General features: G+C 41.1%; 1 protein-coding gene across 1 annotated transcript; it reads left to right on the top strand.

Moving 5' to 3' along the window:
- The first annotated feature begins 426 nt into the window (after positions 1 to 426).
- Positions 427 to 21,250, top strand: LOC139376152 (myosin light chain kinase 2, skeletal/cardiac muscle-like). The gene is made up of 14 exons (XM_071118398.1): positions 427 to 1,453; positions 6,253 to 6,349; positions 6,834 to 7,383; positions 7,592 to 7,926; positions 8,457 to 8,562; positions 9,128 to 9,221; positions 9,522 to 9,631; positions 13,128 to 13,269; positions 13,416 to 13,486; positions 13,623 to 13,751; positions 13,859 to 14,011; positions 17,247 to 17,325; positions 20,400 to 20,457; positions 20,782 to 21,250. The coding sequence occupies exons 1-13, from the start codon at positions 857 to 859 to the stop codon at positions 20,454 to 20,456; spliced, it is 2,520 nt and encodes an 839-aa protein (XP_070974499.1). The 5' UTR covers positions 427 to 856; the 3' UTR covers position 20,457; positions 20,782 to 21,250.
- Positions 21,251 to 23,319: the final 2,069 nt, after the last annotated feature.

Raw genomic sequence — 23,319 nt, 5'->3', positions numbered from 1 at the left:
TCATGAATAAGGATCTTTTTAAATGTTTTTTTTTTGTTGGCAAACACAGCTGTTCTTTGTGAGTGGATCTTTTAACAATTGTTTGATATTTTGAGTTGACCTAAAAACGTCCCCTACCGGTTATAAATAAAACTTGTCAGTGTCCCCCCTCCTTTCCCCTCCCCATCTATGACACCTGTTCAGCCTAATCATTGTGAAACCACCAAGTCAGACTGAAAAGTCTACTAATTTACATGCAAATAAAGTCAAAGAAACCCAAAGCGTTTAGCATCATCCCAGACAACTTTTCACTTTGCCTCAGAGAGTGGGACTGTGTACACTGGCCATTTTGAAACTTGGTAGGCGGGCCAGCGACTGATGACGGTCGTGGGCATTTGTCTGACAGCCCCTCCAGAGCCGAACCCCTGCCCGTCACAGCCACCCACAGCCCTCCGCCCCCATTGCTGCTCCCCTGCTGACGTTGGCTGTTCTGTTTACATTTAGGGAGGACAGCTTATTCCATTCTTAATACCACCTTCAGTAGGGAGAAGTGCAGAGGTGTCAAACTGTGGGTGAGCGACATAGGGGCATAGGGACAATCTCACAGATTACCGTGACCATTACTCGCTGTATCTTTCTGTTTTACTCTTCATGGATTTGAATTTTGTTCACTTATTTATTTTTCATCGAGATATTGGCATTTCATTCCCGTTTCCGTCATTAGATCAGCTTGTCTGTACACTTGAAGATGAGCACAGAGGGATAAGGCTGGCTACATTTTCCAAAAAAGGTTCCCTGTCTGTCTCACGGACATTGGTCACCAACCTTTCCGTGACCGTTTTTCTGTTTCGATTGGGCGTCCTAACATGATTCTATCATGAGTTCCAAGGTAGTGAACTATAACTCAACCTCAAGAAAGCCAAGCACGATGGATAACATAACCGATTGCAATGGTGCCGGCTTGGACCTCATTCAGAATCACATTGAGTCTCTGAACAGTAAGATGGACAAACTCATCAACATCCAGGAGAAGGTCCTCAACCGGCTGGATGGAATGTCCCAGGACATTGACAGTATAGAGAGGGACATGGAAACACTGAAGGTGGATAAGGAAGAGATCCATATCCCTGCCAGAGCCCGAACTCTACCACCGGCCCTGGCTCAAACCCAGGGCACGGGCATGGGGGGCGAGGTGAGAGAGATGTGTCAGGAGATGAGCTCCATCATGACAGTGCTGGACCAGCGCTCGGAGAAGCAGGCTGAGAAGCTGGACGGGATGGAAAAGCTGGTCCTCAGCATCCATCAGGTCATCATATTCATTGGGGAGACGATGAAGAGCCCCCGGGTTATGGAGATGATGTTTATGGGTCCGGCAGCACACAAGGCCTCCAAGTCAAAAGACCTCACGATGGCTATTAAGAGGCAATCGTCCGCAGAAAAGAGCAAGATCTCAGTTACTAAGAAGACCGACAAGGTGAGACTGGGAGTTCTAACTGCTGTCGTGTCTTTGGCTATGCCGGATTATGTGATATGACTTGCTATTCTATAAAATAATTTCACCTGATTGAGCTAATCATGTAAATGTAATTAACTAGAGAGTCGGGCACCCCAAAATAATATTTATAGAGCTGTTATCTTCCAAATAAACTCTTAAAGACCTAGTAATATTTTACATCCATAGCAGTCAACATTAATCTTCATCTTACTTCAGTCTCATCTGAAAGTTGTAAATTCTTGGTTATCTGCAAGAACCCTGGCTAACAATTTGAATCAGCAATACAAAATTGTGTTTAATCATTTACTTACTAAATACCTAACTAATCACACATAATTCACATACACATAATTAAATCATAACTTGATTACAAATTACGTCATAGGAAAACGTCCCTAGCGGGCGGAATAGATATGACGACTTGTTACACAACGGAAAAGTGGCTGGGTTGAGTGAAAGAGCGGGAAGACAGGAACAAAGGCGAAGCTGTGCTATCGTAAATACAGTATCTTATGCATTCTAAATTACCGGCCATTTGGAAAAGGAAAATGCAATAAATATTTTCTCTGAGCTGCGCTTCAGTAGGTTGGTGGCAAATTGAAGGCCGTGTGGCCAAACCGAGTCCTCTGTCCTTTGAAGAATGTCTCTGGTTGTCAATTGAATACGTTGTAGTAACGTCGTTGATAGACGGGATACTCTGTTTGTTCCTTCCTAACCTGCATTTGCAGCTGCAGTCGCTAACTCAACAGCTAGGAGGTATCACTTCTGTAGTGAATAAGAGTTCAAAGTTCATACCATTCGCAACCAAAGCTCCTGCTGATGTTGGCTTCGTCCTGTAGTTATTTTCTGAACCATTCTGACATAGGATCGTCATCCTACCTCATCGGAACAGGAAGTTCTATTGTCATCAAGGGCTTATATAGGAAGGGAGAAAAGGGGTGTGTTTCATAGTTTACAACCTCTGTCTCTTCACGTGGGCGGGCCACTGAGTGAGCCGCCCTAACTTATGAAAACCCACATCTCACTTTTTAGAAGCTAAAATCACATTTCATCCCATCACAAAAAAAATGCATATTCAAACATTTAAATTGAACTAATATTCCATGTGAATCCAATAACTCTGATGTGTAGACTTTCCACTGTAGAGTTTGTCATCTTATCATCAATGAGAATGTCTCAGATGACAACCGAACTGACATCATATTCATTAACTTAAGTATCACTGCATATGTTCAATCGTTCGGATTACCAGAATATAGTTCATTTCCCCCCACATACTGATGTTCCCAGAATCTCTATGTTAACCAAGGTTTTTTTAAATGTAACCTCAGTAGGTTGGAGAAGGGAAAAGGGGGGAAGAGGTATTTATGACTGTCTTAAACCTATCCCCCAGGCCAACGTCATGACACTGCGCTAACCAAAGATGTGTGTTTTTGCAGGTCTATGTAGACTATATAAAGGTTGCTTTATTAAGGCACTTGGATACGTTAATGTGAACTGCGTTCATATTTTTAGAATGGATTGACGATATGGATGTGACGGCAACTTAGGTTAGATGAATTGCTGGGTTCACTGTTCCCTCATGGACCTGCAAGTTACATGTCCTTAAACAAATTTGCACAGTTGTATACAGGTTCGGAGGTAGACATGGCGTTCCATGTTGTCATGTTTGGTTTATGATTTGATTTCGTTTTATGACTTTGCCACTGCAGAGGAAAATGATCAGAGCAGCAAAGCTGACTAGTCAAGTTGAGTTTTGTTTCCTAAGGAAGGATTGTGGCTTTGCTCATGCTACTTTTCCTCATGCAGTGCTGGACGATGTGTCAAACCAATATGACTTATATAGCGATCTCCACTGGTTTATAGCAATCTTCACTGGTTTTATAGCGCCATGCATAGTATGCCATACTGTATGGAAGGTGCCAAAGCCTATACACAGTGGTAAAATTGGTGGGGAACTTTCCACCACTAGGCTTGTTACTGTGACTGTATTACCACCAGACCGGCGGTCACGAGTTGTGATGGCAGTTTAATTCCACGTGACCGTTTCGTCATGGTAATTAGGCTTCTCCAAGCTCTGATTCAGGGCAACCCCCCCATGTACATTGTTTACCTCCCGCCATAGTAACAGTGTCGAACAGCCATTGATCTAAATGTCTCTACTTAACACTGTATGATACATGTCACAGAGGTTGGCACTTCTTCAGATTTGAGTGGCTCAAAATAGGAAGAAGAGGATGGACCTGTATAGGGGAGAGTTTTTAATAGTGGAGTGGTTCTATATCGTTCTATTCTATATTTTTTTGAAACTGCACTGTCGGTTAGGGGCTCGTAAGGAAGCATGTCACTGTAAGGTACCTGTTGTATTCTACGCACGTGACTAATACCATTTGATTTGATTTCAGTTGCTATATGCTGTAGGTGCTGTTTTCAGATTCATGGTATTGCTTGGGGATGGAGTGCTGGACCGGTAGAATGTATTTGCCTTTGTACTAGAAGCAGGCATGTGGCTTAAATAGGGATCTAACTGGTTAAGGACTCATTGGCAACAGGTGGCAACAGGTAGCGACAGGGGTGAGAGAGAGCCTAGTGGTTAGAGCATTGGGCCAGTAGCTGATAGGTTGCTGGTTCAAATACCTGAGATGACAAGGTGAAAATCTGTTGTTTTACCCTTGAACAAAGCACTTAACTCTACTTTACTTCATTGATGCTGTACTACTATGGCTGAAGCGTAGACAAATATGAATGCTCATAAAACATGTCAATCTTTTTTTTTTTTAAACAACTGACATGGTGAGAGAAGACCAGAAAGATCTCTGTATGTGACAACAAATGTATTTGTTTATCTTAGGGAAGTTAGTAAAAGCATTTGGTTGACTAGATTTGGTACTGGACTGAATAGATAACAGAAAGAGAGGAATTTGATTCTACTGGACGGGGTTACACAATGTGTGGCACTGTTTTGTGTTGTGGAAGATTCACTTTACACCCAATTCCTCTGAGCTTAATGGGCAGTCACTTCCAACTTCAACAAGCACTTGAAATTGTTGATACAATGTGAATAGCAGTAACACGCGGAGGAGGGGTGGTCTTAGGCACAGACACTGAAAGTCAATGGGTAGTAGTGTTTGGCATTAAAGCCTTATAACAGGTATTAGGTACCCCATCACTCTCCATCATTGGCACAGGGGTGGATGCCAGGCAGATATCTGTTTTCATGCCCAGGGTACATTACCTGCAGGATCTATTTTTTTTTTAAAATCAAATCAAGCATAGACAGTGTAGCGTACGAGTTTCCACATTTCATGGTGCAGAGTAGTGTGAAGTGGATTAACTAGGGTATAAGGAAAGGGGTACTGTAAATAGGTATTGGTATCGGAACATTTTAATGTAGTCAGACCCTTATTTGGTTCGATAAGGGTCCTTCCATTTCAACACAGTTCCAGCACAAACGTCTGAGCGGGGTCCCTACAATCCGGTTTACAGGGGAAAAGGAAGCTAGGTTGAATATACTGTATCATTGAAAACCAGATGTTTACTGTTTATAAGTCCACATGTTATGGCAGCATCCATACCTCTGTGATTGGCTATTGGCTACTGTATGACTGAAATCTCGCTGTCGTCAGAGCTTTCGTCAGGTTCTACCTTCAGCCTCTGGCCAGCTCCCATCAACTCAAGGTATGAGACCACAGACATCTGTCACTTTAGCCCCCCCCTCCCCACACACACACACCACACACACACACACTGTACTCAACCCCCCTATCCTTAGATTTGTCCTTCAGGAAGAAACACTGCTGTCACTGTGGAAACCCTCTCCTCAAAATATCTTCTCTGCCTTACTACTGAGCAGTGCTTACCTCACAACCAACAACTAAGAGGCCCTCAAGAGACAGTTTTTAAGATGTTGACCTGCTCATAAAAGGACTGGAGCGTTTTCTGTGGTACTAGTGAGCCCCGCCTTACTGAAGTCTGTTTGAGAAGACTTGTTTGGTTGGTTGCGCGAAATGTTTCCGCTCAGGGTTGGCATTGCATGCTATTACTCACTATGCCGGGTGATATGCTATAAATTCGCAGCCTCGTACGTATGTAACACCCTATCCATTCATCTGCTGTGTGCAATCAACAGCATGCTTTGACTGAAACAAATGTTGATGCATATTAATGCAGTATCAGAGTGCTGCCCTGAATAAAACAACTGATAAGTTATATGTTATATGTTTGACGGTCACTTTAATGTAATTCTTCCTTACTCTTTCATGTATTGTTTCCATTTTTCTTGTTCAGTTGTAACTTACACCACCCCTCACCCTTCCTCCTTACCCTTCCTCCTTACCCTTCCTCCTTACCCTTCCTAACTGTGTCTTTATCCATCTCATGTTGCATGCCATTCACCCTGTCCAACTAACATTGCCATGCTGTCGGTCTTCTTAACAGAAAACTACCTCTACTAAAGCCACTAAAGGTACTCAAGGGATGATAAACCCTGCATGTGAACGCAGCCCAGCTCCCCGGAGACCACTCACAGTCACAAGACAACAACGCTCCACAGACCAAAGAATTTCCTTGCAAACAGCAAACCCACCGCACACTTTGTACGTGTTAAATTGCTCAAAGAAAACATGTTTTCATGACGTTTCTGAGCAGTAGATATTGTAATTGCATTCTGGTAGTGGTTTAAGGGAAATATACATACTTGACCTCATCTGAAGGAATGTTGACATGCAGACCAAATGCAGAGCGCGATGATCTTATATCGCGTTCTTCCCTTCCTTTAGCCAAAAGATCACAAGAAGAACGATGGGAAGGAGAAGTCGGGTCTGAGCCCGAAGGGTCTGAAAGCACAGAAAAAGAAGAAGCCCCCAGACACAGCAGGTGCTCACATCACAGCACATTCAAATGTGTCAACAATACATCACAGCCATACACCACTCACACACACAGTGACCTTTATTAGTCAAAACAACCTAAATCCCACACAGCAGCACTCACAACATGTAACATGTGAGATGTAAACAACACCTGTTCTGAAAGCTTCGAGAGCAGGAGAGGAAAAATTGATACTTTCTTTTTAGCCAAAGGAAAGGGAACAGGCAAGTCACGACACTCTTCCTGTCAGACGTAAACAACAGTATTGTACTAACAAGTATATCATGACACAGAACCATCAAAGAGCTCAAAAGTTCAGACAGAAACATCAGACAACCACTTGCCGTCCTCTTAGGAGGGTACCAGGGGTGTGTTGACATTCTGAGGCATTGTGCAATTGTCTGATTAAAGTTACCAAAGTGACGTTCAGGCAGGTAGTTGAATTAATTTGAACTGTAAACCCTCTGACGTTCTGTTTGTTCCTCTGCAGATACGATCTCCCTTAGGAAGCAGGTGTTGCTACTAGAGGTGGTTCAGAAGCTCAACAGGGAGAATGCAGAGAGATCATCATCATCATCAGGTCACCAGCAGCAGCAGCACCTCACCCCTGATGGCTTCCTGGACCTGGAGGCTGGGTCTGGAGGGGCCTCAGAGGGTTCCCTCAGCCCAAACCTGCTGGACCTTATCCTCGAGGGCTCCAAGGCCCCTGTGATTGAAGAGGAGTCATTGTCTGAGGAGGAGGCTGCAGGAGATGGACTAAAAGTGGAAGAGAGGAAAGAGGAGGAGGTTGTAAAAAAGGAGAAGGAAGACCACCTTGTTAATGAATCTAAGGAAGAGGAGAGAAAGGAGGAGCTGTTGAAAACCACAGAGAAGCCCGAGGAGGACGGAAGACTAGAGGAAAAAGAGGGGGAGAAGGAGAAAGAGGGGGACACTACACTCTCTAAAGGCCCATCGGAAGCTGTTGATATGTCGGTAAAGGATATCCCTTCTCTCCCAACCTCAGCTGAAGCTCCAGGAGACACCAACTCCATTCCCGAGAGGTACAGTATCTCCTCTACCCTCACTCTCTTCCTATTTCTATCTTTCTCTCTCTTTGTCCCCCTTTTCACACGATCTTACTCTACCTTTCTCTCACCCTACTTCAATGGTGCTTTATGTGCTGATCCCTCTCTTCCACGTATACACACACATGCGAAACAGCATTCCACATTTTCTGAAACATTTCTAAAACATGCCCGTCTGTTCCAGCTATGAAGACCACAACAAAAGTACTTCCTCTCTGTCTCTGGAGGCAGCAAAACAGGACCAGGTGGAGGAGGGCAGCACCGGCAGTAAGCGTCGGGTGATGGAGGAAGACCTGGGAGTAGAGGACCACAAGAAGAGTCGGGTAGAGGAAGGAGAGGAGGAGGAGAGGGAGGGGGAGAGGAAGGAGGAGGAAGAAGCAGAGAGACCAGAGGATGAGGATGAGGGATGGGGCGTCTTCAAGGCAGACGGGGTGGATATCAGTGTGGAGCGGAAGAAGAGGCTGGGGAAAGATCAGGCCACAGAAGTCAAGCAGTCTACTGGGGAAACGTTCTTCATTGGTGAGGACCAGCATCTTTATGGGGTACCGTGGCTTTAAGTCTGGCGCAAAGGTGGTAAGTGGGCGGAATCTTATTCATTTGAAATGTGCACACGATTCCATAAGTCACACATTGATCTCAGTGGAAGACTGGAATTACGCAAACAAATATGAAATCCAATAGATTGCTGATATGGTGGCAATTATCTCTTTCTGTAGAAAATATTCATACCCTTATTGGATTTGGATAGAAAAGCATGCTCTCTCGGAGTAGCAAAGTACGAGAGAACTGAAGTTTGCATAACCAACCTTGTATCTTCTGTCATGTTTACCACAGGGTGTGAGTAAGCACAGGGTGATAATTTGATTATGACAATCCTGAGGTACCATTACAAGAGCACATGTTAACTGATTAACAATACAGCTTATATTTCCCCTCCATGCTACTGTTTGCCAGGGCTCACTTGATATCAATCTCAAAACGACTTCACTGGTTAAATGAAGGATAAATAAATAAGAATATATTTGTATGTATTTCATACCTCCCTTTAGACAAAAGTCCTCCTCCACCAGCTCCATTCAACCATCGGATAGTGTCGGCCAAACCCAACCAGATCAACAACTTCTACACCATCAACAGAGTTGAGATTCTAGGAGGGTAAGTGTTCCAACCTGAGCGTTACTAGTATCAAATCCTAGATGCCATTGTGTCCGTGAGAATTTTTATTTATTTAACTAGGCAAGTCAGTTAAGAACAAATTCTTATTTTCAATGACGGCCTAGGAACAGTGGGTTAACTGCCTGTTCAGGGGCAGAATGTTCAGGTGTGTAACTCTCCTCTCTTCTCCTCTCCCCTGGTTTATAGCTTCAAAGTTATATTACAGGAGAAATCAATCAAAAATACAATACCTTCACAAAATGATATTACTTTCCTGTATTGGAAGAGATCTGATTTTGTATTTGAGGACATACTGATAAAATAGTTCTGATAGTTCAAGTTCTGACCATGAGATCCCAATCAATTCAGGGGATGTGTTATCTTGATGTGTAACATTCTAGGATTTGTGACTTGCAGGTGATAGTTTTGGCAGGTCTTTCTGACCCCTGTCGAGGGAGTATGGTTGCGTTGAAACGTTCCCATTATAAATCATAAAACGACACAGACAGGTGTAACTCAGAAACTTTGAATTGAAGACAACTTACTTATCTTTGCTCTCTCCTAGGGGTCGTTTTGGCCAGGTGCACAAATGCATGGAAAACTCCTCAGGTCTCACGCTAGCTTCCAAAATCATCAAAGCCCGGAGTCAGAAAGAAAAGGTACAAAGTCAAAAAAAAATGTAATACATGATTTGCATGCATGTAAAAACCTCCACACATCCTTGTAGCTTCCTTGAAAACTACTTTTTGAAGGCGGACCCACTTCGCTTCCTATTCAAAATGTGGAAGTAGACATCAGAACATAATGCTCTAAGTCCACTTCAGTCTACGTGGATGAAGGATGTATTTCCTCAGATGTTTTTAATTTGACCCAGAAAAGAGAAGCCGTACCTTGCCTGCTAGCTGTGAGTGAACATCTGACACTTCTCATTGTGTGGTTGGTGTGTGTTCGGCATGCAGGAGGTGGTCAAGAATGAGATCATGGTCATGAACCAGTTGGACCACGCCAACCTGATCCAGCTCTACGCCGCCTACGAGTCCAGGAATGATATCATCCTGGTGCTGGAATAGTACGTTCCCTCCACAGAATGAAATGGAACGTTATCAGCATTATACTGAATCTCTATGGTTTTCAACCTTGCTGTATGTTCCTTCTCATGTTTTCTCAACCCACATCTTTAAAGGACCAGTGCAGTCAAAAATGTGATTTTTTTCTCTGTGTTTTATATACATTTCTACACTATGAGGTTTGAATAACACCGTGAAATTGTGAAAATGCCCTTTTAGTGTAAGAGCTGTTTTGTACTGCCTGGTGACATGACCAGGTGGTAAATTTGATTGATAGATATTATTCGCCAGTTAAATAAACACACACAACAGATAAATTTTTTTAAGTGTCAGGCATATCACAAAAAAGTCTGACTTATTTCCATTGTAATCCCTAAATTCCATGGTGCGAAAGCATTACAACATTACATAAATAAAGACATATTACATAAAGACTTGAAAAATATATATATTGCCTGATCATCAGCCAGCTTTTGACATTCTTTTTTTAACGAGATTGGGGTCGGCATGGCTTTAAGTTGCTGGGGTAGTTTGTTCCACTCAACAGCAACGGTATATAAAAAGGTGTTCTTACCAGATAGACTCTTGAATTTAAAAACAGGCGATATCAGGCTCTGGTGGACATCTCTAATATAAGTAAATTATTTGATAGCTACCTAGGGGCTGAGGCAGTAATGATTCTATGGACCAGAGCAAGTGGAATTAATTTGACCTTTTTCTCTAGCTGATGAATATGCTTGACCTCCAGATGAGTGGGGGGATTTTAAGTAAAAACCTCACCAGTTTGTTTTTGGCTGGTCTGTCTGTATTCTTTAGATGTTTAGGGATGCTGGTGAGCCATGATGTGCAGGCACAATCAAAGTGACACTGAACTAGCGCACTTGCCAGAGTCTTTAGGGTGCGGTTTTGTGGTTTATCTTTGTTAAAACCTTCCATAGTCATAGTCTCACCAGGGAGGTACGTATCCAATTCACACCCAAGGTGAAAGTGATGTTTTTGGTGTAACCACTAGGTTGCCTACTTTGAAACTAAAACCAGTGGACCTTGACAGCTTTTACTCTGGAACCAAATAAGATGGATTCTGTTTTTCATGATGCAGATGAAATGTGTTATCTGAATGTGATTTACTGATATTGGGTAACTGTACTAAGGATCTCTTCTATTGAGGCTTTGCTCTAATGGGACACCAGTAGAGCAGAGTCATCCACATACAAAAGCAATTTACAATGTAGCAAAGAGCTGCTGTTTTTAGGAGTGAGATCATGTCTAAGTTTTAATCAGCACTTTCAAAACTGTTTTTTATTCAACACTATTACAAAAAATAAAACGCGCTTCTCTTTACTTCCACTCGCCCTGCAATAAATGAGTAGCCAAGTGTATCGATAGCCCTGCATTTTTATTATTATTAGCAGCTATTTTAATTAGCAGTATATTTTAATATCGAGGAGTATTTCACTTTCTCTGGTCATAGGAACAACATGAATTTGTGCCTGAGGCAGATGCGGTGCGACTCGAGTTTCTTCATCAGGTGTAAAACTGTGTCCCTTCTCTCTGGTCAGTCGCACCGGAGAAAAGGAATACTTCTGAGACTAATGCTGTGTTCAAAACAAAATCTCTGACTTTTGACTTCAGTGTGTTTAAGACAATTGGGATCTCTGAGGGAAAAAAACGAGATCCGATTGGGGAAAACCATTTTTCCGAGGTCACAGTTAAAAGCACCATGACCTTGAGATGCAGGTACGGTGTACCATCAGTCCAGTAAAATAAAAAGCTGTGCCTCGCAAGTGCCACACCAACTGATCTATTTTGTTATCAAAGCTTGAATATTGAAATATAATATGGTCTGAGAATAACACTATTGGCAGGCCAGGTATATAGCCAATATGCTGTGATAATGTATTAGACCTACTGCACAAACCTCATTCCAAAATAACTGTTTTTATTAGGCTAATGTTAAAAAAAAATCTTGTCTTGTTTTTTGGCTGTGAAAGTAATCTTGACTCACAAAAGATTGGTGACCACTGCACTAGAAAGTTTTCATTAACATTCACCATTTTGTCTCTACTTGATAAATAGGATCTAACCGAGTCAATGGCCCTGCTGTTAAAACCAAAAGCATGATACTATGATCAACCTTGTCAAAGATCTGCAGATCCAGCATTATCATTCCACAGAAATGTCCTGATAAAGTCAGTTGAAAACAATAGACTTGTCAGTGGAGTGGGACTTTCATAAACCAGACTGTAATTTGTATCAAACTTTTTCCAGCACTTTAGACACTCAAAATAGATACAGGTCTATAGTTCCCATGTGTGTTTTGCTGCCCTTCTTGTGGATAGGATCACTCTATTATGTTTCGTATGTGTGGAAACTCTTCCCTGCTAAATGGGTGACAAAGGGGGCAATAAATTCAGCAACATATCTTAAAAACCTGTCAGGGATATTGTCGAGGCCTGTAGCTTTAGAGCAGTTTAGTTTAAACAGTCTCTTGCCAACTCAAGCCGGAGACACTGCTGTAAAGGAAAATGCATCAGCTTGTACAATCAATCATCTTGGAGTAACGGCCTGGGTCCCGACCCTCCCCATACACTCCAGTACAACCAGATATCCTCTAAATGAAATCTGAGGAAACTGTTGTGAAAAAGGCATTAACATTTTTTAGCTGCCACTTCCTTGTCAAACGTAATTTGTCCTTTGACCTCAAGCTTTTGAAATTTGTTTCTGTTTATCACTATATGCCAACTGTTTTAGGGAATGCCACAACTACCTAGGATTATTCCTTTTCTCACAAATGTTGCAATTAAAATATGATTTTTTGGCATCTTCAATCATCTGACTATCTTTGTTCCTTGGGGTTCTGTGTCTAGGGAAAGCATCGTCCTCTTTGCTTCTGTTATATTCTCAAAATGTGGTATTCCGTGATTTAATGGCCAGTGTATCAAATTCGAAGGGTAGCCCCAACCGGGACTGGGTCAAGCAACCTTCAAGCCAACACATTAACCATTTTTCCAAGAGGTCCTCTTGACAAGGTCTCTTGACAGTGTTGTGTTCAGGTTGCTATAATATTGATTACAGCTCTTTATGGTGACATGATCTTATGTAAGCCTTAATAAAGACTTCAGAACCTGCAGCGGACATGCTCAAACTTTCACTAATATAACCATAGACCATAACCATAACATAGCCATAGGTACAACACTTCCACTCACGGGTGGGCAAAAATAACTAACTGATAGCCATGCCTCCACTAAGCTACGCCTCCAGTGATTGTCCCTTTTTATATAAAAAATATTGGATACAAAAATGTACCATTATACTAGATTATCTGCACTTGTACCCTAAAAGGTACTGAACAGCACCATGTGAGATCATATGTGTACCTCTGAAGGTACATTATGCGTATTTTGATATTTTTGGACCCCAGAGAATAATACTGTACCCTAACCATACCCTTTTTTTCTGCGAGTGTACAATGTCTTTGTGTGTGTGTGATCGCAGTGTGGATGGTGGGGAGCTCTTTGACCGGATCATCGACGAGAACTACACTCTGATGGAGCTGGACACGGTCATGTTCATCAGGCAGATCTGTGAGGGCCTTCAGCACATGCACAAGATGTACATTCTTCATCTGGACCTCAAGGTAAACAACCACACTGTATTTGACAGGGGCAGTGATGTTATTGAGAGCAGGGCAATACACAGATTGTGCACAACAGATAACCACTTGTCTACCTGTGTCTTGATATTTTTTCACCTTGAAGGGTTTCCTTTTTTGTTGTCTTTCAGCCGGAGAATATTCTATGTGTGAGCAGAGTCACAAATAAAATCAAGATCATTGACTTTGGACTTGCCAGAAAGTAGGTTTCAAATTCACATTGATCTTTGTTTCATTCATATAATTTTAGATGATATGATGTATCACTGCATGCAGTATTATAACATGGTATTTGTATTGATAGATTCCTCTTCGAAATGAACATGTATTCCTCCCAGATACATGCCCAGAGAGAAGTTGCGAGTGAATTTCGGCACCCCAGAGTTCCTGGCCCCAGAAGTTGTCAACTACGACTTCGTGTCATTCAACACCGATATGTGGAGTCTGGGAGTCATTACATATATGCTGTAAGCGCGCACACACACACACACACACCACACCACACCACACCACACCACACCACACCTCACTCACTCACTCACTCATTCTGAAGGCTCTTGCTCTCCTTCTACAGTCTCAGCGGTCTGTGTCCTTTCCTGGGCGACAATAACCCTGAGACTCTGAACAACATCCTTGCCTGCCAGTGGAACTTTGACGAGGAAGAATTTACAGACATCTCAGAGGAAGCCAAAGATTTCATCTCTAAACTACTCATCGTCAATAAAAGGTATCATACATCCAGGGGTGAAAGTAGATTTAATTTCTTCCTGGTACGGGACATCCAATATGCGCACGCACATGCACACCAAACATTTATGGGCCTGGAGTGGCTCTGGACGTTCTGCTGCACCGAGACAAAAAATTGCCACAACCCCTCCTATCCCCGCTAAACTAGAACACTGTACAGCAGGGGTTGGCAAGAGGTTTGGCCTTGGGCTAATTTTCTTCTCAGCTAATAGTCGGTAGAACAGAACATAATAGCAGGCCAATTCATAGGCCTATGCTACAAATTAAACAAAATCTTTAACACATCTGGTTAGTAGCTATATAATCAGTTCAATGTCAATAACGTATCCTAATATTTTCACTCTGATTAGACTTATAAAATCACCAATGTCTCTATTAAATTCGTTTTTATATTTATTTGTGCGTTGATTGGGGAAAAACAGCTTGCAATCAAGAGAAAACGTCTCAAGAAAGGTGGATAATAAATAGAAGTTTCAGGTAAGAATGGACAGAGAAATAGGCATTCTTACCATATTTCTCCATTGTCAAACCAGGGTCTTGTTGGAAACAAATCGGTTGATTTTTGCAAATGGTTCAATATGAGACATCCGTATGAATCTAAGAATATCACTTTCAAAAGTTACCTTTCCACCCAGACAGAGACTCAACCGAGGCAGTAAATCTCAATTTTCAACTGCTGGCTACTCATCCGTTGCAAATTTCTTCGGGATCGGTGTTGACGGTTGAGCTAACGTAGGCTAATGCGATTAGCATGAGGTTGTAAGTAACAAGAACATTTCCCAGGACATAGACATATCTGATATTGGCAGAAAGCTTAAATTATTGTTAATTGAACTGCACTGTCCAATTTACAGTAACAATTACAGTGAAATAATACCATGCTATTGTTTGAGGAGAGTGTACAATTTTGAACATGAACAGTTATTAATAAACAAATTAGGCACATTTGGGCAATCTTGATACACATTTTTTAACAGAAATGCAATGGTTAATTGGATCAGTCTAACACTTTGCACACACACTGCTGCCATCTAGTGGGCAAAATCTAAATTGCACCTGGGCTGGAATAATACATTTTGACCTTTCTCTTGCATTTCAAAGATGATGGTAGAAAGAAATACAAAACAACGGTTGGTTTGTCCTTTGTATTATCTTTTACCAGATCTGTTGTGTTATATTCTCCTACATTCCTTTCACATTTCAACAAACTTTAAAGTGTTTCCTTTCAAAATGGTACCACGAATATGCATATCCTTGCTTTAGGGCCTGAGCTACAGGCAGTTAGATTTGGGTATGTCATTTTAGGCAAACGTTTAAAAAAAGGGGAGGATCCTTTTAACCCAACAGAAGCGCTTCCCTAAAGCTGCCTGGGTTTAAACATCTCTTTTCCGACAGTGAAAGGCTCAAATAATAGGGACAGAATAGGAAAGTAAATGTTTTATCTCCTCGAATATTGAATGCCACAGCTCAGCATTCAGAATGTCATCACAGTCACATCTTTTGTGGGCATTTTAACACTTGGTTCTAGAATAAGGTATCATGAAGTTGTTATGGAACACTTTATATTATCTGGATACTTTTTCTTTATTTATTTCAAAATATAAAGCTGACAATAGGTATCCTTTTTGCCCTTTTCTTTAACAAAGGGTATGGCATACAGTGCCTTGCAAAAGTATTCACCCCTCTTGGCATTTTTCCTATTTTGTTGCCTTACAACCTGTAATTTAAATTGATTTTTATTTGGATTGCATGTAATGGACATACACAAAATAGTCAAAATTGATGAAGTGAAATGAAAAAAATAACTTGTTTCAAAAATGTTTTTAAAAATTAAAAAAACGGAAAAGTGGTGTGTGCATATGTATTCACCAACTTTGCTATGAAGCCCCTAAATAAGATCTGGTGCAACCAATTACCTTCAGAAGTCACATAATTAGTTAGATTGCACACAGGGGGACTTTATTTAAGTGTCACATGATCTGTTACATGATCTCAGTATACATACACCTGTTCTGAAAGGCCCCAGAGTCGCAACACCACAAAGCAAGGGGCACCACCAAGCAAATAGCACTATGAAGACCAAGGAGCTCTCCAAACAGGTCAGGGACAAAGTTGTGGAGAGGTACAAATCAGGGTTGGGATATAAAAAAGTATCCAAAACTTTGAACATCCCACAGAGCACCATTAAATCTATTTTAAAAAATGGAATAAAGAAAGAATAAAGAATATGGCACCACAACAAACCTGCCAAGAGAGGGCCGCCCACCAAAACTCACGGACCAGGCAAGGAGGGCATTAATCAGAGAGGCAAAAAAGAGACCAAAGATAACCCTGAAGGAGCTACAAAGCTGCAAAGCAAAAACTGCCTTTTTCTTTGACTTCCTCATTAATGAGTTAATGATTTAAAAAGTGTCTGTCTCATGACATTGTTATACATTTGGTCTCCAGTCTATGAGCTACAGAAAAACCACATAGGCTACTAGTCTTTCCACTGTAGGCTACATCATTCATGTAAAATGAATCTGATGGAGCGTTGGTGGAGCACCGCAGCGCTGCGTCTCTCTAACAGCACCCTGGAGAGGCGCGCTGGGCATGGACAAAGTGGACACTGATTATCATGGGGCGGCATCAGCGCTCACCTAAATAGCCCTCATGCCACTGGGTGAGAGACGGTATCATTGTTTTTAGACAAAGTAATGTGAGGTGTTATGAGTTGTTGGAGGGGCGTCTTGGTCAGTTTAGCTCGGAAAAGGCCTCCCTCGTCAAACTGCAGCTCTAGGCGGCTGCCTAATCCTACCTAACGGGCGGGTCGGCCGTGGGGACCTAATCAAAGAATTACATTTAGAATCCCTATAAATTCCATAGCATCTCGATGGTCCTAATTGTAGATATTTTTCATGTAACTTTTACAACGTGTTAGCTTTTCTTGTGGCATAAACACAACCAGTCATGATGTTTTCATCTGATTGTCAAACAATCTTGTCAAAGGGCTCACAGTATTTATTTTGCCAGGACGCCGTACTGGACCGTACCACCTTACTTTCTCCCCTGCATACATCTGCCTCATTCCAGAATATATTGCTTAACACATAAAGTACATTTTGCAATATATTAAAATCTATCTCTCAGGGGAATGTCTGCCAAGAGACAGAGCTTTACATCTGTTTCTACATTTATCTCACTGTTTGTGTTTGTGCATGTGTGTTATTGTGCAGTTGGAGGATAGGTGCCTCTGAAGCATTGAGGCATCCTTGGCTCTCTGACCCAGTCCTCCATCACCGACTTCATGAAAAGGTACATGACACCTACTCACTCCTTATAGAGAACAATAGCATCAACCTTTTATTTCTGCACTCTCTCTGTGCACACTTACAGGACACCTACTCACACCTTATAGAGAACAATAGCATCGACCTTTTATCTCTGCACTGTCTCTATGCACACATACAGGGCCCTACACACTCACTCCATCATCTGATCACTTAATACATAATATGCACATACATTTATACGGACTCTACACACACGCACACCCACTCACATACAGTGCATTCGGAAAGTATTCAGAACCCTTGACACATTTTGTTAGGTTACAGCCATATTCTAAAATGGATACAATTATTTCCCCCCCTCATCAATCTATAAAACAATACCCTATAATGACAAAGCAAAAGCAGGTTTCTAGATATTTTTGCTAATTTATACTCGCTAATTTATTGTTCTTAACTGACTTGCCTAGTTAAATAAAGGTGACATTTTGGGAGTTTCTCCCATTCTTCTCTGTAGATTCTCTCAAGCTCTGTCATTGGATGGGGAGCATTGCTGCACAGCTATTTTCAGGTCTCTCCAGAGATGTTTGATCAGGTTCAAGTACGGGCTCTGGCTGGGCCACTCAAGGACATTCAGAGACTTCTCCACAAGCCACTCCTGTGTTGTTCTGGCTGTGTGCTTAGGGTTGTTGTCCTGTTGGAAGGTGAACCTTCGCCCCAGTCTGAGGTCCTGAGCGCTCTGGAGCAGATTTTCATCAAGGATCTCTCCGTTCATCTTTCCCTCGATTCTGATCAATCTCCCAGTCCCTGCCTCTGAAAAGCACCCCCACAGAATGATGCTGCCACCACGATGCTTCACCGTAGGGATGGTCCCTGGTTTCCTCCAGACGAGACGTTTGGCATTCAGGCGAAAGAGTTCAATCTTGATTCCATCTGACCAGAGAATCCTGTTTCTCATGGTCTGAGAGTCTTCAGGTGCCTTTTGGCAAACTCCAAGGGGGCGCTCATGTGCCTTTTACTGAAGACTGGCTTCTTGTTTAGTTTGGCCTGGCCGGCCAGCTATAGGAAGTGTCTTGGTGGTTCCAAACTTCATTAATTTAAGTATGATGGATTCCACTGTGTTCTTAGGGGACCTTCAATGCTGCATACATTTTTTGGTACCTTTCCCCAGATCTGTACCGAGACACAATCCTGTCTCGGAGCGCTACGGACAATTCCTAAGACCTCATTGCTTGGTTTTTGCTCTGACATGCACTGTCAACTGTGGGACCTTATATAGACGGTTGTGTGCCTTTCCAAATAATGTCCAATCAATTGAATTTAGCACAGGTGTACTCCAATCAAGATGTAGAAACATCTCAAGGATGATGAATGGAAACAGGATGCACCAGTGCTCAATTCGAGACTCATAGCAAAGGGTCTGAATAAAATGTAAATAAGTCATTTCAGTTTAAAAAAATATTTGCAACAGTTTCTAAAAACCTGTTTTCACTTTGTAATTATGTGGCATTGTATGTTGATTGCTGAGATGTTTTATTTCTTTAATACATTTTTAGAAGAAGGCTGTAACCCAACAAAATGTGGACCTTGTGAAGGGGTCTGAATACTTTCCGAAGGCACTGTACAAGCTGCTTCTACTCTGTTAATCTTATATCCTGTTGCCTAGTCCTTATCCCTATAGATATCTACCTCCATCACTCCAGTATCCCTGCACATTGTAAATATGGTATTAGAACTGTCCCGATATGTCAGGGGTCGGCAACCTTTTTTGTTTGGAGTGCCAATTTACTATTTATCTTAACACGTCTAGCGATCTGTGTGCTAGTAGTGATTTTCAAATGTGCATTACAACTAACTGTGTCTGTTGAATATCCACAAAAGTAAGAATTCCATAGCTGCTTAACAGAGGCGCTTGGCCAATCTTATCTTCGGTCAGCTTTCCGAATCCTTTGTTTCCCCACCATAGCTGGGTGTAATGGTGAATATGTTTTTGATATCGACTCCTCTCTCCTCAAAATGATCTGTGAAGGCTTTTGCTACGTCTTCCCCTTCAGTAGTACCATGCACGGGTTTTATAGACCAAGCAGCTTCTCACGTACCTGCTCTGAGTCACCGTATGTTGCAACAACTGCCAGACGTGGAATGTCAATCACATCCAAACTCTCATCAAGAGCCACACAGGTGTGTCTTTTGACGCTACTGTTTGCTGCTCCTATACATTTTCAACAATCTCGGTAACGCGCCTTTCAACAGTTCTGGCAGACACAGGCGTGTCTTTTATCTTTGAGACGATTGTGTCTTTTGAGTCCTTCAGTCTTGTCCGCCTCCTCCTTTAAGTTTTTCTCATGTCTCGTTCCAAAAATGATGCCGCACACTTGATGTCCGACAAACAACAGTTTTACAACAAAGAGAGCAAATAGACCGGTGCATCAGTAAAACTAATCATTATTCATTTGTCCAAGAGGCAATAAATGAGGTGACATCTGCCTTTTTCTTCTTTGATGATGACATTTTGTGCCCTGCACTTTTTTAAATAAGAAAAGAAGGCTTGCTTGCTGCTAGCCATGTGAAAACGAATCTCTCATCTTCAGTGCTGCCTTGGTTTTGAATTTTGTGGGAGAGGTGAGGTGGGTTGTCTTGCACTGAACTAATGATATGAAACTCCTGCAAAATCATGAAAGCCCATTGGCTAATCAGGATTGACATACCTTGGAAACTATGACAATACCAACGCAAATTTGAGATCAATGTATCGAAGGCTGGCACACGTGCCTTAGGTTGCCGACCCCTGCTGTATATAGTAGGCTTACGTATTGTGTTCTTCATATTTCTTATTTCTCGTGTGTTTATGTTTTTCTAGAATTGTATTGTTATTGACTATTGCATTGTTGGGTTTTTTAGTTTTCAAAAAAGGCATTTCACCGTAACTTGTGCACGTGACCTAAAAACTTTATACAGCTTACTACCTTAGAGAATATTGCTATATTATGAAGTGGTGTAGTTCTATTTTTAAAACAGGCACTGATTGGTTTGCTGAGGTTAGGAAGTGTTTTTGTTTCTAATTGTTATCGAGTATTGACTTAACTTTGTGTTTTATAGAAGAACATGTGTCACTGTTCCCGCCGATCTTCATGCGTACCCATTACAGAGAGTTGAGGTAAGACGCTAAACCTTCCTTATCACAAATTCTATCTACTTCCTACTTCCTACTTCCTACTGCATATTGTGTTCTACATTTGTGTAAACACCCTACACAGTTTAATGGAATATTTTCCCCAAAATGCACATGCTACGTCTCAAGTCAGGATTCAGCTCTCAATCTCCACAATATAGTAATGTCCTCCCAGAAACCACCAGGGGGAAGCATTTTCTCAATGTTTGTGCATAAAGGAAGTAAGAAATTCAGATTAGAGCAAAACAGCCCAAAAATGTTGACATTGCTGAAACTGCACTGTTTCCCATCCTGTTCTGTTTTGAGCAGCATGATGACTAGACGGCGCCAGCTGTGGCCACCTGGACCAAGCCTGCTGTACACCTGCACGTTTACCAGCGCTTACCTATCAAAACACCTGTAGAAGTACACCTGTAGAACTACTGGAGCTTACCTGTCTGTACACCTGTAGAACTACAACCTGCAAAACTACAACCTGTAGAATTACTGGAGCTTACCTGTCTGTACACCTGTAGAACTACAACCTGCAAAACTACAACCTGTAGAATTACTGGAGCTTACCTGTCTGTACACCTGTAGAACTACAACCTGCAAAACTACAACCTGTAGAATTACTGGAGCTTACCTGTCTGTACACCTGTAGAACTACAACCTGCAAAACTACAACCTGTAGAACTACTGGAGCTTACCTGTCTGTACACCTGTAGAACTACAACCTGCAAAACTACAACCTGTAGAATTACTGGAGCTTACCTGTCTGTACACCTGTAGAACTACAACCTGCAAAACTACAACCTGTGGAATTACTGGCGCTTACCTGTCTGTACACCTGTAGAACTACAACCTGCAAAACTACAACCTGTAGAATTACTGGAGCTTACCTGTCTGTACACCTATAGAACTACAACCTGCAAAACTACAACCTGTAGAATTACTGGAGTTTACCTGTCTGTACACCTGTAGAACTACAACCTGTAGAACTTCAACCTGTAGAATTACTGGAGCTGTGTGATGGTTGGACGATACATGTTACCTGAACAACTGTTAGCTCACTAGATATGCTGTTTTGTTGGTTTTTGTACGTATATCCAAGGATAGGTCAAAAATTAGACAAAAATAAGGAATTGGTTTTAGTGGAAACATTACCTGACAGTCATACTGTACTTTTTTGAGTGGGTTGTCATGTACTGTAAAAGTGCTATTTCAGTGTGATGCCAGAGCTTAGAAGACTGGAGGGTGTCGTGAAAGATAGTATGCTAGGTACAGTATGTGAATTTCATCTGCAACGCAAGGTTAGTATGACATAACACCAAACTCTAACCTCATATTTTGTAAATACTTTGGGGGTTTTATTTTGTCAGACAAACTAGATTCCAGATTTTAAAAAATGTTTACTTTTAGCCAATGTTGTTTCCCTGTCGTACAGTTGTACTGTTCTCTTCCCTCGTGTGTGAATCCATTTTGATTAGCTTTATTTCCATCTCAGTTATCCACAATGCATCTCAACGTTTATGCTGTGATGCTGCTCTCCATTTCATCTAATTTTCTGTTCATGTAAAAGAGTTCCGTGTTGAGTACTGTACCCCACTTTTCCTCGGACTGTGTGTGCATTTATCAAACCAAAGGATTTTCCCGTTTAACTTGACTGATAGACAGACAAATGTCATGTGTTCGCTGTTTGTTTTGTGCTCTCTTGATGTTGGGTGTAAATAGATAAAATGTGTAGATGTTTGCTTAAACTTTTAATGCAGACCTGGGGTCCTTAGTGAGTCTGGGAAAGCATTGTTATACCGTTTTCATTTTCTTGAAATCATTCGATCCATTATAGAATTATAGAATATAAATGTTATACGTTTTATAAGCTCTAGGATGTGCACTTTAAATTGTTATTTGTTTAAATCAGATGAATTTATCAAAACTAATCCTGGCACTTAAGAGAAAATACCATGTTTAGAAATGATGTTTTTATGCCTGTAGTCATACCCTGCATTATTTCATTATATTTGGTTAATGTGTGTATGTATGTATGTATATATATATATATATATATATCCCCAACTGTTTTACTTTATATTCAAACAATCTTATTTTATTAGTATTTTCTTTGTTTTCTTTGGATTTAAATTTTTTTTGCCTTTGTTACTTTTTATGTAATGAAAGCATGCTTTTTGCTCAGTAAAACCAATTATAGTACATACATGACACATTATACATAATTATTTCAATGTGTAGGGTTGTGCACACATGTTTCCATAGCTACTATTGTTATTTGTTCAAAGTTTTTCTCAATGCTTGTCCACATGGAATCATTTTGTAATTAAAAAATAAAACTACTTTATTACCTTCCATGAATGTTGGCTATTGGAAAGTATACCAGCTATTAGAATTAAATATGGCTAGTATTTCATATATTACACTTTTCCTCTATGGTGTATATCTATCTTAGGTTTACAGTTGTTTAAACAGTAGAACTGCTGTCTTTTTAGTCCGTTGGACATTGATTGTCATTGTTTTGAAGTATAGAGTACAATAACAAATCAAATAACAATCTGATCTCAGCAATGGAGTGAAACACATTTTGAATTCAATGTGTCTTTTGAAGTTTTGGAGCATTAAAACATAAATAAATATTACAGCGAAAGAAAAAACACCTTTATTATCATTTAAGTTTTGTATTTTTGTTTTTAACCTTTTATTTAACTGAGGCAAGTCAGTTAAGGACAAATTCTTATTTACAATGACGGCCTACATCATCACAAGTGTCTTTTCATTTAAATTCTCTTTAAAACGTATTCAAATTGTGTTGTATTTTCAACATAAAGTAAGAACAAATCTTTAGTTCTGAGT

This window comes from Oncorhynchus clarkii, chromosome 20 (genome assembly GCF_045791955.1).
Source record: "Oncorhynchus clarkii lewisi isolate Uvic-CL-2024 chromosome 20, UVic_Ocla_1.0, whole genome shotgun sequence".
NCBI lineage: Eukaryota > Metazoa > Chordata > Actinopteri > Salmoniformes > Salmonidae > Oncorhynchus > Oncorhynchus clarkii.
Note: the sequence above shows the minus strand (reverse complement) of the source record. Positions and strands in the feature narration are given on the sequence as shown.